At 34.1% G+C, this 20,135-nt stretch overlaps 2 protein-coding genes across 9 annotated transcripts in view; one reads left to right on the top strand and one right to left on the bottom strand.

Annotated features, from left to right (window-relative positions):
• LOC105441547 (voltage-dependent calcium channel subunit alpha-2/delta-1) overlaps nucleotides 1-8,766 on the top strand; it is a 71,069-nt gene extending 62,303 nt beyond the window's left edge. For all 8 annotated transcript variants that reach the window (XM_030972979.1, XM_030972973.1, XM_030972974.1 and 5 more), the window contains 5 exons: nucleotides 243-301; nucleotides 1,186-1,309; nucleotides 1,954-2,069; nucleotides 3,446-3,525; nucleotides 4,413-8,766. In XM_030972979.1, coding sequence (XP_030828839.1) covers nucleotides 243-301; nucleotides 1,186-1,309; nucleotides 1,954-2,069; nucleotides 3,446-3,525; nucleotides 4,413-4,517 — 484 coding nt within the window. In that variant the 3' untranslated portion in view covers nucleotides 4,518-8,766. The remainder of the gene's footprint in view (nucleotides 1-242; nucleotides 302-1,185; nucleotides 1,310-1,953; nucleotides 2,070-3,445; nucleotides 3,526-4,412) is intronic.
• Nucleotides 8,767-9,195: 429 nt separating this feature from the next.
• On the bottom strand, nucleotides 9,196-18,719 carry LOC582417 (mitochondrial carnitine/acylcarnitine carrier protein). Its single transcript, XM_782368.5, has 9 exons — nucleotides 18,336-18,719; nucleotides 16,133-16,222; nucleotides 15,586-15,716; nucleotides 15,151-15,241; nucleotides 14,378-14,501; nucleotides 13,941-14,013; nucleotides 12,712-12,821; nucleotides 11,997-12,121; nucleotides 9,196-11,221 (listed from the first exon to the last, which is right to left on the bottom strand). Exons 1-9 carry the CDS (start codon nucleotides 18,429-18,431, stop codon nucleotides 11,165-11,167), a joined length of 897 nt encoding a protein of 298 aa, XP_787461.1. The 5' UTR covers nucleotides 18,432-18,719; the 3' UTR covers nucleotides 9,196-11,164.
• Nucleotides 18,720-20,135: the final 1,416 nt, after the last annotated feature.

Consider the following 20,135-nt stretch of genomic DNA (forward strand, 5'->3'; position numbering starts at 1 on the left):
GCTGAATTGTACTGGACAAAATACTGTGAATTGGTTTAAATTTGTGAGGAACACACTATTTAAAGTTGTGATTTATATGAATGCTTTAAAAATGCTCTGAATTTTCAGTATGAATTTGAATTTCATATTTACAGCAAGGTGTGGTGGTTATGATGCTCATTAGGATTTATTTATGCTATGTATGATTTTCAGGTCTATTTTTGAATCTCTGTTAATTTTTTCTTTCTTTTGTACCTCAACAGGTCTTTTATCCATCATACCTTTATGGATTTTATGATCTTTGGATGGACTGATGTTTCAAGTAAGCATATGATAGTGATCATCTGATGTAATTCTAGAATGAAGATGCATATTTCATTTGATGTTTTTCTCTCGCAATGGTATTGATTTTACAACTTAGTTGGTATGCAAATGTCAATACAATGCTGTCCAGTCCACCAGTGAATTACATATGGCCACCTTGTCCCAAACCATATTTTGTTGTTGTAAAGACTTTGTAAAGAATTACTTTAATCAATGTAAAGTTAAGCCCCTCTAAGTGTTGGGAGCCCCAAATTCGCCAAAAATTTGATGGCAAAATTTCACTTAAATTGTATCATAATTTGAAAGAAGATGTCACTTCAGACACACTTCTGCAAAGACAAATATTGATAAAAGAATACATAATTATGTATTCTTTCATGAATTTTCAACTTCAAACACATTTGTTTTGAAAATCCTTGCAGATATGTGTCTTAAGTGACATCCTCTTTCACATTATGATACAATTTAAGTGAAATTTGCCACCAAATTGCTGGGGCTCCCAACACTTTAAGAGGGGCTTTAACAATCAATGTAGAGTTTTATTTTTAATAAAGAATTAATAAAGAAAATTATCTTCATGCCACAGGTTCTCTTGTATGGTGGGGTCTCAAAGTGTAGATCTGTAATTCTCCAATGTGTCCATATATATATATATATATATATATATATATATATATATATATATATATATATATATATATATAGAGGATATACTGACATTCTCTAGAAATGTAAGAAGAATATATGTAATGTACTTAAAGATATGCCCATTATAAGGCCATTTGAATGCATCCCTCTTTTTATCCTTCATTTTAAATGCTGCAAATCTCTTCCAAATACCCGTCAATATATATGTATTGTTTCTCCATATATATAACTCAGTGATCGATGCTACTGAGACGACCGAATCCCTTGGCAATGTGAGCTGTATCAAACTGATCAACAACTACTACTTTGGCCAAAACCTAAGCACCGAGGGTGTCATGGAATGTGTCAACTGCAGCAGGTAAGAATGAGATTACTTTTCGTCTAATATTTCTCAAAAGATTTATCTTCCTCTTGTTCCATTTTGAGTACATACCTCTTTACAGAGTATTTATTAACATGATGAAGATATATTTCTATATACTGGTATCCTCATAAAGTAGTTGATTAATAATTATGTCTGTTTCAGGAAAATTTATAACCAACAGAACCAAATGAGGTCATGCATGCAGAGACACAGACAGAACCAGCTAGAGATTCAATAAATACAGGCAAATAAGCAGATTGATTGCAAAAAAAAAGAAGAAGGAAAGATGGAGAGAATAAAGATGCAATTTCGTTTGCTGATGAAATTCTAGCTCTGTAAATGTCTATAGTTCTTTTTCATGATTGTAGTGAAATTAGCAGCCTGTCATGTGGATGCATGACCACATTTAGGATGGTTGTCAGTCGAACAGACTTTAATTTTGATTGGAGGGGAGAAGGTTACGAAAAGAGTAGGAAGAAGGAAATAGAAGAGGGAGATTGGGGGAATAGGAAGGAGGAGATATATGGAAAAAAGGGAGGGGAGGAGATAGTTGATTACACTTCTTACTTTGTAAACACCTATTTATCCTTTGTTATCCAGTCTTCTCTATTTGTACCTGTTTATATTTTGTTATCCAGGAAATGGGCTGGCAGTCGAGTTGGTGGTACCAATCTGGTGATGATTATCACCGAGATGGAATGTGATACTTGCCCCATCACAGTCGTCAAACAAGCTCCACAGGAACTTGGTAGAGATATCCTTTTTAAAATGAATTCAACCGATAATCTGCCCTAGCCCTTGCTACTATGTCAGGGCCAGTAGAGCAGAGGTGATTATGGAGCCTATTTAAGAAGGTTGTATATCAAACAATGTCTATTATAATTCAGTTTATTAACCTATTTGCTACTGAATTTTCTCATTCCCTTGGGCTTTGTACACAAGCTACCTGTTTTCTGGAGGCAATAGATTAAACTTTGAATTTTGACTGCATGTTGGCCCATCCATTTTGCGTAAAATGATGAACGTCTTAGGTAGCTAAGTGGTATGTAGTGGCACAAAAAGACACAATTAAACTGCATAACCTGTCGCCTGGGTGGCAGAAATGCGTTAGCTCGAATTTCAGGTAAAAAATGAAGCTCTAAGCAGAAGGGCGTTAGCACTAAATTGCCTCAAACTTTTATAAAACTGACTTATTTTCGAGAAAAAATTGTGGCCGTGTTCTGTTATAACATTTCCATTAGTCTTTTTAGTTTTTAAAACCATTTTCGGGACGGAAATCAGTTTAAATATAAAACAAATTTTTAAATGCGAATAATTCGAAAAGTAGCATTTGAGTCGCTCGTGCCCTAACGCCCTTCTGCCAGCTGTGCGACGAATTGTTGAAAACCATCATTTTATCACACAGTGGTAGAACTACATCATTAGGACATGGAGTTGGTTAATGTATGTAACATCTCGATGAGGCTTAATGTTAGTTAAACTTTCATTCAGATATGTCAACAACAAAAAAAAATTACCACACATCACTAATGCATCTATTTCTCTTTACTGGGAGGAATCTTTGTTCTAAACATTGTTTTCTCAGGGCTTCTATCATTTATCTTGCTCATATATACATTTACATTTCAAAATAAATGCACCTTGGATTTGTGGCTGAATGTAAGGGTAATATATTTCCTTCAGGATATGTGCAATAATAAGTATGGCATTCACTCCAGCAAAAATCTTTTTTTTTAAAATCTAATCAAATTCCCAAATTTAACCCCTTCAACCAACCCTTTTCCATGCATATGTATTTCCAGCTCTTACCCTAAACCTGATCTAAAACCCAATTGCAACCCATTTAAGCTCTGATCCTTGCCATTTGACAAAAGTTAAGCCCAGAACAAACGTTGCTCAGTAGAGCACATGTCAGATCATCAGCGAGTGATTTGCTTACAATTAGAAATAAACATATATATGATTATGAATTTGTGAATACCCCAAAAGTAATATATATTTGTAGGTGAAGCTTGTTTTCTGCCCTCCATCCATAATACATGTTCATGTACACATTGATAATTTTTGCTAGTTACATCACTCTTTGTGTAGAAATTAGAACTTGCTTTCCTTAACCGTTTCCAAATTTACATGATGCTCCGAGCCCTTGCCTTGAGGAGCCAAGATACAGGAGGAGACCCAGTGAGAATTGCTATGCTTTCAATACAGCTGTAAGTTCAGACGTCTACATGGATCTTTTACATTAAGCTTTTGTTTGTGTGTATGGGGTGGGAGTGGGTGAGGTTTTGGGCTTACGTATAGCCTGTCCAATTACATTCAACAAATGTCCGAGATCAGACATTTATCTTTGACATGATATTTGGGAGGGGTTAGTATATGATTAGCTCTCAGTCGATCTGAAAGTTTAGACTCTTCATCATTTTTAATGATTTTTTTGTGTGTGTTGTTTGTGTGTGTGTGAGTGTGTGTGGGGGGGGGGGCTGATGTTATCAGCTTACATTTAGCCTGCCCAATAAAAATATCTGAGAGGGGATATTAATTTTTTGAATGATTTGGACGGGAAAGAAGTTAAGCATATGATTAGCTTACATACACTTTACAAGTAATTTATCTTCAATAAATTTGTGAGTTCAGATATATATCGATCCCCTTCATGGGGGTGATACGCACCATATCTACAATCTGCTTTCATTGACTTTGTGCATGAGCTCAGAGATTTATCTTTTACATGAAGGCTTGTGTTAGGAGAGACAGCAAAGATAAATATTGTTTAATCTAGGCTAGTTTAATCATACACCCTACAAATAAAATTTGACACCAAATAAACAAAATTGTATATTGAAAATAGGCCCCTTGTGTTTTTGTGGAGAAGAAGTACATTCATTTAACACATCAATTTGTGTGAGGCAAGAGGGACATTGATTGAAAATACAGTGCCATTTTTTAATACTAAGAATCAGCCAAATAGTGGGAGAAAAAGCAGATAGATATACATGTAAAAGACAGTTATCTCTTCCCAAGTCTCAAGGAATACTGTCATATTAGAAATATCTAAATGTTATCTTGTAATTATTTTTTCTCTCACATATACTTGCAGGAGAATACATCAATCTGCAGTGGTGTGGTATCGCTAGCATCGCCATGGTTAATTCTAATTTTACACATATTCTACCTTGGTGTGGTAAAGCTTATGAGCGCATAATGATGATCGACAACCCTTTTTTTGGTTTTTTCTGGATATTATTTCATTATATAACTATCACAGAAAATATTACTTCATGTTTTTATTGAAATGTTTGTGTTCTTGTTCTTTTTCTTAAATTGTGTTGATTTGTAAATGTTTACACAATCAGTATATCTACAATATTTTTATGATGTACTGGTATTACATTTTAACTTTCAAAGAGCATTTTTGTTACTGAAAATGGTATATATATAAATATATATACAATATTCTTGACAAAGTTCATCAGCATTAATTTGTTTATTTGTGTAATTGCAAAAATTTGACAAAATCCAGTAAAAACAATCATGAATTAGGATAAATCAGAATAATTCAGCATGTCTATGGCATAGCACTTTTCTTTCTATGTCATTATGAAAGTTCAGATTTTATCTCTGTTTGCTCATAGGCCGAAGAATTTTAACAGAGAAATTGAAGTTTAGGAAATGATCAATATATGCTTGGGTTATTAAGAAATGGGCTCACACAAACTAGATTATTTAGATGTTTAAACCTGTTTGTATATTGTATATAGTTTGTTAAACGTGCAGATATATTATCAGTACAAAATAACATGCCTATTGTCAGGATATTGAGATTTGTGTACAATTCCAAACAACTCTGTTGATATTACTTTCCATTCTCTTCTTTTTTTAATTGTACAATATTTTATTGTCTGCCAATAACTTGGAAATTTGTTTCAACAAAAAAAAGAAGATGTTTATTAGAATTGATTTGAATGATTACACTTTCTTTGTAGATTTTGTGAGTAAAACTGCCTTTTTTAGTGCCTAAGCCTATTTAGTTAGGATGTTGGTTATTGTTTGGATTTTTTAAATTTGAAATTTGATAAGCTTATCAAATGATAAAAAACAACTGCGAAATTTCACAACAGTAATTTCATTGTAACTACATGTGGAATATTTCTTTAGGCTGTTTGTCTTTTGGTATTATGTGACATTTATGTGTATATAAAGTTTAAAAAAACAGAGACTCTATTTGTTATGTCTTTGGTCAGATCTATTGAATTTAATGATTATCATTCGTGCAGTATTATTTATAAAATTCAATTTTTGTTGTGTAAGTTGGTGTAAGATATTGTTTATCCTTGTAAATTAGATTATATCAAATTGAGATGTATCGTTTTTGTGTATTTGATTTCTATCACTATTATTGTATGGATTCTCTGAAGTTTCCAAGCCAAGTTTGGGCTTGACGTAAGACTTGTCACTTTAAAAATATGCAAGATTGGTAGAGTATGTTAACCTGATAGGTCGCTGACAAAAATATATTCATATTTACTCTGATACTATTAACCCCGTTATAATCACTAGCTTTCACAAATACTAAACAAATATTGATTAAACTAGACATCAGTTTACAGTAGGTCGGTCAGGAGGTCTAATGAATTCTATTGTCAGTTGGTTTTCAAATGGAATCACTGTTTTTTAATAAATAAGAGATAGTTATCCACTCTTAAAGACAATGGGGTGAGAAGAATGATACATTCTCTATGATAAGAGTTTAGTATCATCATATCCTATTATAGAGTAATCTATTTCAATACATATATTTAAAAGAACAACAATCTGGAGAACAAAGAAATTAGAATATATATACTTTTTAATTCAATATTCAATATAGTTCAATATATTTGGGTTGATTTATCACTAGATAGTGTAACCATATCTGTCGGAACTCCTGAGCTTCCAAAAGAAGTTTTTCTTCAGGAAACCTCAAACATGGCTCAAATTACATTACACGCATTCAAGCCCCAATTTACTTAAGAATGTTTTATTTTATTTTCCCCCTTTTTTTTCAATTCATGAGCTTGATGAATGTTTAGAAGAGAGACAAGCATTTTTTCATCCAATTTTGTTAGAGTGACACTAAAATGTAATCACTATATATACTGCATATGTATTAATATCTCATACTATGTACTAATTAAGTATTCAAGATAATATTCATTTTTAAAATAGTTATGAATACAATATCTTGTATGATATTGATAAGGCTGATCTTGAAAGATATATCTTTTACCCATCTATTCATATATGATGTGCAATACAAGCATTTTGTGGCAAATATACATGTATATAGAATATATTATTGACCTATATGAGTTCATGTTATTTGGCAGGTATTAAAGAAGTAGTTTTAAAAAAATAGAAAATGTGAAAGGAAATCGTTATCTGCAATATTGTATGCTTTAACTAAATACAAGAGTTGCTGATATACAATATTCTTCATCTTTAAATTAGCTTCTTTGGTATATAGAAAATGTAAAATTGTGTATAGTAATCTGTACTCTTACATTAAAGATTATATATTAGATGAATAGTGGACAAGTGTGCTGCTTGAAATTAAAAGGCTATACAGTAAACCATAATATAACTTGGTGTGATTGAAACCATTTTACAGACCATTAATACACACCATGTGTATATTTCTGCAGGTTTTTGTATAACAGTTTTGAAAATTTACTCTATTGTTCAAAACCAATTTCTTGGTAATACCATAATGATACGCTAATATTTCGTAACTTGATCATATATTCATTATTCAACATTACATACATATTCTATAATGGTATGCTTTGACACCTCATTTACATTAAATACCGAGGTTCTTGGTGGTGATTGCTGTCCATTATTAATTCTATGAATAGATGAATAGTATGTCATGTATTGATGTACCACTTTAAGACAAAATATCTGCTTAAAAAAATGTTGTTAAGCCCCAATATGACATTGGGGTATGACATTAGTAGATAATGTACTGTTGGACATGTTAACCAATAATATTCCCCAAGTTAAGCCCTTACATGTAGTTATGAGGCCAAACACTGAGAAATGACTCATAGTTTATTGTCCCCTCTTGCCCCTATTTGTCCTAACCCGTTTTAAATTGTAATTTCATATTTTTGTTTAAACATGAGATTACAACAAATTTAATGTTTCTGAGGATGTCTAGAGATAGAAGTAACTAAAGTTATTTATACTAAAATGTAGTAAGCGATCTTGTTTTAAGCCACAGTAGTGAATATAGACGAGTGAGATTTTATTACGAAAAATTGTGTTAAAAGTCATCATTAGAACTTGTCCAAATGAGACGGAAACCCTTAATTAAAAGAAAAAGGAATAATTTTAAACAAAAAAGTAACATACCGAACTAGGATTTTGTTTTGGTGATTGCCTTGCATATAATCATTTCTTGCTCCTGCCATATATCTGTCAGTACATTTGGATTAATAATACTCAAGTACTTTAATATAACAACTTTATATAGTATCATGTAAACTATATAATGTATGTGGTGTATATCAGTTTTAGTGGTATTATTATGCTTCCATTTATGTCATGGTTTCAACAAAATGGGAGCATTCAATGGAAATTTTAAAGTTGGATGCGATTATTCAATGTAAATCGCTGTTTTTTTCCATATCTGCTGCCTTTATGTACATAACATTTTTTGTTCAAGTTACGTGGTACACTGTTATGTTCTTATCATAAACATACACATGGTATGGGGTGGGTGTGTAGATACGGGTGAGTGGGAGTGAAATCGCATTTTAAAAAAGATGAAGTATGTTATTTCACTTTATCTAGTTGAGGAAACACAAATAGAAGCAAATATACATGTATTGAATGCGCACATCCATTTTACAGTTATTTGTTTGCTTCAGAGACTAAAATGAAGAACCATGTTCTTGTAGAGGTAATGGGTGATTTGCCATTTACCCATGCCATGTTTCTATTTGTTGCCTGTAGAAAGAAAAAACATGCTAACCATAATCTAAAATTGGACTTGATGAAGAGTCGGGTAAAATTAGGAGCTGTATTTCAATCATGGAATTTATCTTGTTTTTGTACATGCATGTGTTTCTATATTGATTGATACACATTGTTGTGGTGGGTGCAATCTTAAAGATGAAAAACATACTCAGACAAAATGAATTTATCTATCATGCACTTTTGCCAGCTTTATGTATTATGATAATGGACCTATAAAAGAAGGTAGAAGAGAAAAAAGAGATTTCAAAATATTTATTGATATAACATGGTTAAGGGGAAATTGTCAACTGTTGAGAGCCAGATGCCATCTGATCTTGACACAGACATATGAAAGCTTTTAGTAACTGATAGTAGTAAGGGGATATTTAAAATTGATTATGTGTTGGTGTGTATCTTTTATTTGCAATAAAAACTTAAGCCTATATAAGGAATTAATGCCAACGTTGTCTGTTTTTATTTTCCTACCCTTTCACGTTTATTAAAGAAACAATTGAATTTTGAAGAAGTAATAGTGATGACAATGGAATTACTTTGAAGTTACTTCTCATATTTTTTTTAATATGATTTTATGACTTTCTGACCATAGTACAAATCAACACCTTACTACACTGAAGGCGAGTAGAAATTTCCTTTACCGGTACTTAATTTTGTTTACCCTTAAATGCTCATTGATGTATTTTTTCATTTTTTCTGAAGATTGTTTCATTATTCTACTTTTATTAGAGACAGTTTTTAAACCAGGGTGGACTTAATCTTCAATAGAACACACTTGTGATATCGGTCATTGCCAACCAACTATTTAGAGAGAAAGAAAATCACATGATAAATAAATAAGCAAAGAACTGGAATGAATGCGCACATAGGACTGTAAACTGTAATCCAGTTTTTAATTTCATATAATTCAGATGTTAAACAATTATCATTGGTTGGACTAGATGCTTACAGTGAATACACTTCATTAGAGTAAAACTCTTGATAGAACATGGGACATAAACGGATGAAATAAAACAATAAAATAAAACACATGTATACACTCTGTATTCTCTCATCATTACAACTTAACTTTTCAAATTGCAAGTTTTAGATAATGATTCATTCATAAGTGAAAGGAAGTTTGTCATATTTTTATGGAATCTATGATTAAACCAATATTTTATGTTGATATATGATTATGATAGTATGATATACCACATATTCCAATCATTACAATGCTTCTGTTTTCAGATTTGCATCTATTTATGATTATCCCATGAATTATAAATAACATAAGAAAACATGTACAACCATTGATAATAACATATAAAACAAATACACTAATGAACAATGAGGCATCAATCTCAATAGAAATACATGTACATCTAAATACCTAAAAAAAACTTTACTCTTAGAGAATTTAGGTGTCCAAGTATATGATGGTCCTTGGAAAAAAATGTCTGTGATGAATTGCTCTTGGTTTTTAAACATTTTCAATTCTTGCAACTTCTTAACTTTCGTAAAAAGAGGCACTGTTGGTATGAATGATTACCCATATTGATATTTCAATTAGTATTGGAATACACAGGTACTTACCACTGTCACCAAAATTGAATAACCAATGGTTAGAAGAAACAAAGTACATATACACTCCTTCACAAACAAACTGGCAAGAAATCCCATGAATTGCGTGAATATTCAATAAAATGAATCAAACAGAATCTTGTGCTTCAAAAATGGGTGAAGCTGATGAGATTTCAGGAGGGGGAATCAGCTTTTGCTGGTTGTGCAAATTTCAAAACCTGTGTGTTTCCTCATCATTCATACATTCGCACTGCATCCAAAATGGCAATAACGTCACGCTTTGTGACTTCCCGTATATAAAATATACACTTGAACATATTATATGTAAAGAGATAGTATTACCGACCCAACTTCTGTGCTTGCTACACAAATACTTACATGATGATGATGATATCGGAAAACAACATCAACATTACATATATGGATGATGAAGGTACATGTACATTAATGTACAGAAAATGGTCCAAGAGTGAATCATGAAATAACGAAAGACGTCTCCATGGGTTCCTAATTCAAGATCTTATGCTATTCAATATATATGACTACAGTACACATGACAATGTGGGGACTGACATTCACTGTGAATACAGGAATTTCAAGGAGATCTGAAAACTACAGAGAAAGATGAGATATAATTGCACAGTAATTCCCATCTTTAACAATTACCTTACACTCAATGGCCCGAATTCACAAAAGAGGTTTGTCAACAAACCTAGCTTTATGTGCGTCAAAACGCGTCATACAGTGTATGACACACATAAACCTAGGTTTGTCGACAAACCTCCTTTGTGAATTCGGGCCACAATGGTTGATGATTGATGACAATATTAACCATATATTTGAAATGAATTGAATTCTTCATTACATTTTTTTTTTAAATTTCTGAGATTTTCTCTTCAGTAGAATTTGAATAAAATCATTAAATAAAATAACATTGATATATTAATCAGCACCTTATAGGTGTTGTAGTTGCAAAGTAAACAAAAACAAAAAAATAAGATGTAGTGGTGACAATTTCAATGCAACTTGAGATCATCTTAAGCATGTCAAGATGCTGTAGCTCTGGCCCATTGCATTAAAAATATACCTTCTCTGAATTTCATCACACACATACTCAATACAAACTAGTTGATTAGAACACCACACTCCACCACCATCCACAACATAGATATTAAGATACACTCTGGAATTCAGGTATCAAACGTTGGTTCTATAGAAATCTGGAAAACATTTGTACGATATCGAAGGGTCCGTTGATGGGACGTGAAGGTGCTACAATCCTGACCACGTCAGAAACTTCATGGCAAGCTCAAATCCACAGAAGCATGCCTGTGAATATAAGAGAAGAGGAGACAGAGAGTGAAAAGGAACAGAAAGAGAGGGAGAGAGAGAGGGTGGATAGAGGAAGGGGAGAGGGAGGGGAAGGAAAGAGAAGGAGAGAGAGAGAGAAAGAGAGATGGACAGAGAAGAGAGAAAGACATAAAAAGAGATAGAGAAAGAGAGAGACAGATGACAAAAAAATGAGAAACCATCAAAGCATATATATTTTGTCATAAAATTGAACAGAATTTATGGCATGACATTCATTAAAGTTGGAACAGCTAATTAATGCTCTTTTAAATTTCTGACAAAGTGATCAGAGAAGCTTGGATCAATGCTGCACATGTTAACAAGAACTAGTCATTGAACTTTAGGTTGTTCACAAGGTTTATTATTATCGAAGGGTTTGCAGTGAAAACTACACAACAAATATGTATTGAATCAAGTTTCATTTCATCACAATTTTTTTGTTGATTTCCTATACATTGTTGCAAGACATGCCTATTAGGCCTAGCAAAAAAAGATGTTGCGACTGACCCAAAAATCTTGAAATCTACGGGTCGGCTTTTTAATTTTAATTTTTTTTAAAACCGTTTTGGGGGAGAGAAATTCAAGCATTCAAAATTGAGAAATATCAGCCCAAAGAGAGAGTAAAAAACAAAGATTTCCAACCGACCGACCCATGTTTTGGCACCTAAAGGGCAATACAACATCTTTTTTGTTTGTTGGGGGGGGGGGGGGGCCTTATCAGCATCTCTATTGTCAAATTGTGTTCTCTACTCACTGCATTGGCTGGGAAAGCTCTAAGCATGACTGGCGTAACACCTTTGAAGAGGGCACCTGGACCTTCCTTCTTCATCAGGTCAGCAAACACACTTCTCACACCTTTGGGGTAAGTGCCTTCGGGAGCTAGTGGAATTCAAACACAAGTCATGAAAATGAATTCTTGATTATGAGATTGTCAGTTATTCATCGCATGTCGTCTGTTTTGGAGCCAGAAAGATGCTAGCTTATACTTTGAGATAGAGCTAAGGGCCTTCAGGCTCTAAACAGACTATACCTATCATTTCTACTTTTAATCCGTTGACTACTGAATTATCTTATTCCCATAGGCTTTACACAGGGACCACCAGGTTCCCGTAAGCTATGGGTTAATAAATCAAACTGCAATCAAGGACTGGAATGCTTCTTATCAGTCAGTATCAATTAATTTGTACTTGATGTGTCTATTAAATATCTATCCATGTATTAATATAAGACATGTACATATAACCATAGGGCATATCATTGAAGCTATGGGGGAATTTTCCATACAGAAGGAAAAAAGGAGCTCATTTTAATTATATTCTAAACAAATATTTTTCGGAAGAAGTTCAATTCACAGCACTTCATAGGAAAATACCACCAAAACAAAACTTCTATGGTAGTTCACTAAAACAGACAATTTTTCAAATGAAAGCTTGCTTACTTTTCAAACTTTGGATAACTTAATGTTTTACCTGTTTGTAATCTTGACTTGAGGGTGTCAGGGGCAATAGCAACCATCCAGTTAAAGACACCTGCCATACCGCCAGCAAATAACACACGTAAGACACTCAGATCACTTGGTCTATGATGACAAAATTACAATAAAATACATTTTACATATCTGTAAATAAGTGTATTAAAGCCCCACTGTCCTACTTGTAGCTACTTGTTCCCTCTATATAGAAAACAATGCCTAATCGGTGACCATTGATCCCCCATGATCCTCTTTTTCCTATGTTAATTGAGAGCTGAGTTGATGAGATAGCCAACTGTCATTGACCACGCTGTGTGGTCTAATCCCTCCCGGCCAAACTAGTACAGCCGGACTTTAAGAACATAGTGATGGATTAAAGAATATAAATTAAATTATATAAATAAACACACCATTTAGCAACACTGCCAAGTTTTTATTAAAGTCTTGGTTAAAATTCAAGTTTGAGACAACACACATTTTCCATTGACTACACCCCAAGTTTTCTCAGGCTCAGTACTCAGCAGGTTAAAGTATTCAGCACTTGATAGTTTCCTCTTATCAAGAACTCATAGTTCCGCACAAAATCCTGTTTCAACTTAGATGATGATTATAAATATCCAGAAAGGATAGTGCATGATGTGAATTCAGGAGAAAACAAATTGAGTTAGAATTCTTTGAATCGCTTCATCCTTGATGGTAAGCAACCATTTCTCATATTTGGTGAGAGTCAGTAGGCAGGGGCAGGCACTCTGGGTAGCACTTGAAGGGGGGGGGGGACAAAAAAACAATAAAGAGAGAAAGATAACGAGACAAAAGGAAAATGTATGATCCTAAGGATTACATATACCCATCACATAAAGGAAAGTGCAGTAGAAAATAAGAAATAGTTTTAAAGGTTTAAAATTTTATTTAAAAAAAAATCTACAGTAGCTCTGCCACCAAGCCCCCCCCCCCCCTCCTTATTCCCTATGAAACAGCTAGGAGCTAAAAATAGCCAAAGATAAAGGAATCAACATTACCAGATAGTGAAGTAAATGGGTACCTGGTAGGAATTTGTTCCTTGAAATGCTAGAGCGCCGTATGGCAGCCGTGCTAAAGCCAGGGTAATAATCGGGAGCACCAGGAGGGTCAAATCTGACTGACATGAGCGCTATACAAAAACCCACTATTATTATTATTATCATTATAAGAGAATTTACCAAATTTCTGATAATATGATCTACTCACTTTTGACCTTCAGGCGTCATAGCTGTCTTGAGGAGTTCATACGTCATGAAATATGTACCCGAAGCAGGAACGTCTGGCAGAGACAAAACAACAACATTAATACAAGAATTAATGCTTCTCGTTAATCGTAGTAACAACTCTTGACCTTTGACCTCTATTTACAAAATAACCTACATTTTCTCATCGTTATCTACTACCGATGGTTACACATATTCTGGGGATTTTGGTACGGCATCGATAATATTGATAATTTGGTAAATGTCGTACAACGATCCATTGCACAAGCTTAGCTTCAAAAGGGGTCCTAAAACCGTTCATTTTATGATGTAATCAAGTTGATTTATGTTGATTAATGTCCTATTATCAGTCTCTTTTTCATGTAAAACATTATATCATGTCTTGTGTGGTTTTGAATAAATGAACTTGAGCTTGTTTACCTCGCATCAGGGTGGCCATGGTGCCTTTGTAGAGACCTCTGAAGAGCCCAGCTTCTCTGTAGATCTGCTTGGCACAGTCAAGGGGACCAGCATATTTGGGTTTACCAGCAGAGGCTGCTTGAATCTAAATAAAACCAACACATATGACATTATAACGTCAACATTCCTCAGCTCTTCCAGGGGGTAACAATATATCCTGGTATTTCCAAGAGTTCTAGATTAACATAATACCCATATTTCAAGTTTTCCAAGGTTTGCATTTAAGATGCTTTCTGATTATGTGGGTTTCTCTTTCATTTTTGTTCATGTTTTGTATTGGTTCAGTTTGTATTTGTATTGTTTTATTTTCCTCTCTCTCTCTCTTTTTTTTTGGGGGGGGGTGCTGATTTGTTTTAAAATACATTGCATTTTAGTTTTAAAAACAAAAAAATCATGATACAATCTACAAAGATATGAAGTAAAAGTCAAACATACATTATCATTCAAAAAAATTATGTCTCTTGACAGGGCACGGATCTACAATTCGAGGGGTCAGTGACATAAATATACAACTCCATTTTGGCCATTTTGAGAAAAAGTGGTTTATGTGTCACTGAGCACTAGGGCCTAAGGAGTTAAGTCTATGTTTCACTAGCCATTGACTTCAATGGGGATATAAAATATCCATTTTGGCGAAATATGGAGTTACGTCTTTGTGTCACTGAACCCTTGAATTATCTCATGTTATAAGGAAATCATTCAGCAGTCAAGTCTAAAAGGAAGTTTGTACTTACCTGTAATAAACATTTTATGCGTTCACCGGGGGCCATAATGGCCGTTGTGAATACTCCCGATAACATACCAGCCATAAAGAGTTGCTCAGGACTGTGTGGGTACATGGAAGATAGAACATGAAGGGAGGTATAAGTAAAATAGAGATTTAATGGATAAGTGACTTAAGTGTAACAATATAATTTCAATAGAAAGCACATTCTGCCATTAGTCTTTACCAAAACACCATTCATCAGACTCTCAGCTCTTAAAAATACAAAACTGGTATTCATTGAAGTTTACAACTACAGTGTACATGTAAAATATTAATGTCAAATTTTTAGTGCAGGAATTCATCCACTTCCCCCGTGCTTACAAAGATGATTACAAGTATTTCAGAATAGAAAAATGAAATCTTGTGGAAGCATATGGTACATACAATGATGCATTGTACTTACGCAAATTGTCCATTTGGATGCTTAGGTGTCTGGAGGCTTTTTCCTATACTGTAACCTAAGAAACAGACTGCATACATTGGAGTGACTCCAAGGATTGGGGCAAACATCCCCTTGTAAAATCCTTTGAAGCCCTGAATAAAGACAAATTGAAGAAAACTTATTATTGTTTTAGTAGCGTACATGGTGGCATTTAAAAAAATACCCACCAGTAACTTGATTTTCCCTATTCCATATTATCCTGATAAAGTGATAGTCTTTCACTCTCTATTTCAAGCAAAAAAAGAAGCATGCCTGTATTTAAAATCACATATTAAGAATCAAGAACAAATGAATATGACACAAAGTATTATTAGACTATCCATTAAACCACTCCCATTTAATTTTTTCCTGGAATGAATTGGTGTCAAAAGATCTTTCTTAAAATTCCCATACAACTCATGATACATAATCGATTAATCATTGCAGAAAAACAACATTTTTGTTCATAACAACAGCTTGCTACATGTACATATCAGCAAACTTAGGTTGTTTCCATAGTTATGTTTACCTCAAGTTTGACAATTTTTGCTGCACAGTCAAGTGTTCCTTTGTAGAGCGGAGTGACCCCTGGACCAGTGGGTTGTGTTTGAAGGCGTACCTGCATACAGATGACAGACAAGATAATTCCTTCCTATTTCCAAAACATGCTGGTACAATATCCCCTTGGTAAAATCCCTAATAAGTGTTTGGTGCAAGAATCCTTGGCATGTTAGACTGCATCACAAAGTTTATTAAAATTGCTTTATAGCCTTTGTTATTGGACTGATAATGCATAGGAATCTGACTGATTTATTTTTTAAAATTTCTTCTACTTATTATAAGTCTATCAGTATTACAACTCAAATTTTGATCAATTGAATTTAGTCAGCATTAGTAATAAAGATTTAAGAGTAGATTTACTGCCACTGAGTTTCTTACTTCTTTACTTTGAGGCATTAGAATAAAAATGGTTTATAAAACCTTGATCTATGCATAAATATTGCAGTAATCTTGAAATCCAACACATCAAATCTTTCTGAATGTTGCATGAATCAGACATAATTAATTATCAACTGATCAATAAGTAGTTTAGCTACTTCAGATAATCTACTTCTAGTAAAATCAACTCCAGTAAAGCATATAGAGTCAATGCTAATGCGTATTGACCTCTAGCATTGCACTACCGGTATGTGTTAATAGGCAGCATTTGCACACATGAATAGTCAATACACTTATAATACACAAATGCACACAATCATGCTGATGTAGCTGATCTGCAAGTTTGACAGTAGACTTACAATTTTAATTTTTAATTATTCTTTCTCACATTTGTAAGAATGCTTTGCTCGCTGATTTAATTCGCCATCAATTCGGCGTCGGTGTGAACTTAGCATAAGTAAAAAGTGGTACCAACTGATTGTATGATATATTGCCTTGCAAATATTTTTTGATGGATCACATTTTTTGATAAATCAACTGTTAACCCCCATGCGTAAGTTAGGTCTCATTGTTTTTATGACTTTTTTAGATGCAGCACGCACGCACGATCAAACAAATTTTTAGATTGCGATATCTCTGAAATCCTTTGACGATAAATTTTCTAGTTGAACCAATCTGTAGCAAAAAAACTTTGCCGTCCATTTGGTAATAATTGAAATAAATAAATATGTGTAGAATATGAGAAATCATAGATCGAATATCACATTTTGTAATATGTTGTAAAATGTCTGCGAGCTTTGGTCACCCCTTCGTATATTAACTATTCATGGTGCAAATGCTGCCTACTATTAGTGCAGTGCTACTGCTAGAGGTCAATACGCATTGGTATTGACTCTCTCTCTAGTATCATGCTTTGCTGGATTGGAGTGAGTAAAATCGACACTTGTTCAGAAACCTATCCAAAATTTGACCCGTAAGTTCGGCGTGGCCGTGGAGATACTCTACTAAAATATATCTAAAATGAAGTAAATATTCAATGAATGTCCAAATAAAGGTCATGAGTTAAAACTGAAAATTTGTTAAGTTTATTATCTGTTTCGTGTCAATTTTCTTCTTATTTTTTTAGTATTCTTCTGAAAAACGTTGATATTAGTATACACTTTTTCACAGGTTTCACGGCAAACCGCTGCACAATAAAAGTGCATACCGATGGTGGGTTGCGGGCGGGCGCACGCCTGTGTGAAGTTATCTACCGTAATGAGGATCTGAGACATTACACACAAGCACGCGCTTGCCACAACCCACCATCAGTAAGCACTTGTATTGTGCAGCGATTTGCTGTGAAACCTGTGAAAAAGTGTATACTGTACTAATATCAATGTTTATCCGAAAAAATAATCCAAAAATAACAAGAAAATTTACACGAATCAGGTAATAAAAATAACAATTTTTAACTCATCATCTTTATTTGGACATTTAATGAATATTTACTTCATTTTGGGTATGTTTTAGTAGGGTATCTACACGCCGGAGTTAGGGGTCAAATTTTGGATAGGTTTCTGAACAAGCGCCGTAAAATCAACTGTCCATCGATCATCTTGCATTAATAAAATACAAGATTTCCCATTTCAACATGTCTTTCAAAATCTGCACCATGAACACGTACATCTAATCAGAGTTAGGTCAAGTAAACAAATTAGATCCAAATTAGACTACAATTTGCCTGAAGAGTGCGTTGCTATCTGATTCTGAATGCATAGGCCTAATGGAAATTGATTGGTACTGTAGGTCACCTTCATGGTATCCAACGGGTGTCCAGCCGCGACGAGACACACGCCCCCGAAGCCTCCGGCGAGAAAGTTTTTCAATGGACTTGTATCGGACGACATTTTATTAACTTTTGATTGTCCCTAGATCAATGGAAACCTTGTAATAGTCCTTCTTGTATCCTTCTTCACAGACTTGGTGTTCAGCATGAAAGCAGTAAATCAGAGGGGAAACGTCAGCATGAAACAACAATCCGCTAGACCTGCTACCCGAAATCTTGGTCAAGCTCACTTGAATTGTATGGTGTATTTAGGGACTAAACTAAAAAGAAAAGTAAAAAATCTTGCTGCCGTTTCTAATGAATAATGTTTGATAGTTTTCTATATGTAGTAATGTGAGCTTGGGTTCGGTTGCAAGATGTGACAGCTTTGACATTACTGGAGAGAAGTCATTAGTGCACGTGCATATATAGTGGGCAATTGAGTTACATGACTTCAAAGACTGTATTGTACAAGGGCGTACGTTGAAGACAAGCCTTTTTTTTTTATATAGTGTGGGCGGGGCTGTTAATTTTTGCCTTCAGAATAAAATAACCTTCCATCAACTGCAAAGCGTCTATGAGTGAATTTATTGGCCTATCTTTCATAATTATACACTATTGTTCCAAATTTAACTTCGATTTTGATTTTAAATTTTGTTTTTGAGTGCACTTCAAAACGCTGAAGGCGAAATTGTATTATTATTATTAATAACTTTATGTCACTGGCGTACTTGAGGGGGGAAGGGGGGGCAGAGTGCCCCCCTGACGGGCTCCAGGGGGAAAAAAGGAAAAGGGGAGAAGGGAAAGGAAAAAAGGAGAAAGAAAAAAAAAGGGAAAAGAAAAGAAAAGAAAGGAAAGGAAAGAAAAACAAAAAAGGAAAAGGGGAGAGAAAAAAAAGAAAAAAAGAAAAGAAAGAGAAAAAAGGAAAAGGAAAAAAAAGGAAGAAGAAGAGAAAAGGAAGAAAGAGGGAAAAGAAAAGGAAAGAAAAAAAATGGGGAAATTATTTTTAAAAAGACCATGGCCGTACGCACGGGGGGGGGGGGGCAGTTGACCCCAGATATTTTGAAAACGTACAGTTTTTTTCCTGAAAATGTTTAACAAAGCTCACAAGTAGTGAAGGCCTATACCAAATCCCTTCAATTCTACTTTTGAAAAATGCAAAAGTTCCCTCATAACCAGTTTGGTCGCTCGAACTCCCTACACTCCTTATGCTTTTGAGTTCTTCAAAACTTTTTATGCATCTTTCCCCCTCCCCCATCAGAAAAATATTCCGCATATGGCAAAGAAAAAGACAAATGAATATAGGGAAATATAAGTGATATAACAAATTCGACACTCTTCGCTGGCGCGAGCTGCTTGCTAGCCTATTTTGTATTAATTATTTTCACTTGCTCGTCCCCCTGAAAAAAAGAAAAGGATTAGCATTGCCTAGAATACAATTGTGTCTGCCCCGACTGGACCCGACCTGCAACCATGGCAACCATAACACCCAGTTTATGTACCAAATGTTACTAAAAGAGACTAATTAATTTTTTCTCGCTCGCTACGCTCGCTCGCGAATAAATGAAATAGACATTACTTTGAAAACAATTGTACCCACCCTTGACCTGCAACAACATCATTAAAAATGGAAGTGTTTTTTTCGCCCTCTCGCCAAAAAGGAATTGATATCGTGTTAAACGCGATTGCGCCCATCCCGACCTGCACCAATAAAAACAAGTTTATGTATTAATTTCTATTAAAAGAGAATTGATTTTTTTTGCATCGCTATGATCGCTCACCAAAA

The sequence above is a fragment of the Strongylocentrotus purpuratus genome, unplaced genomic scaffold (genome assembly GCF_000002235.5).
Source record: "Strongylocentrotus purpuratus isolate Spur 01 unplaced genomic scaffold, Spur_5.0 spur5_scaffold_6, whole genome shotgun sequence".
Lineage (NCBI taxonomy): Eukaryota > Metazoa > Echinodermata > Echinoidea > Camarodonta > Strongylocentrotidae > Strongylocentrotus > Strongylocentrotus purpuratus.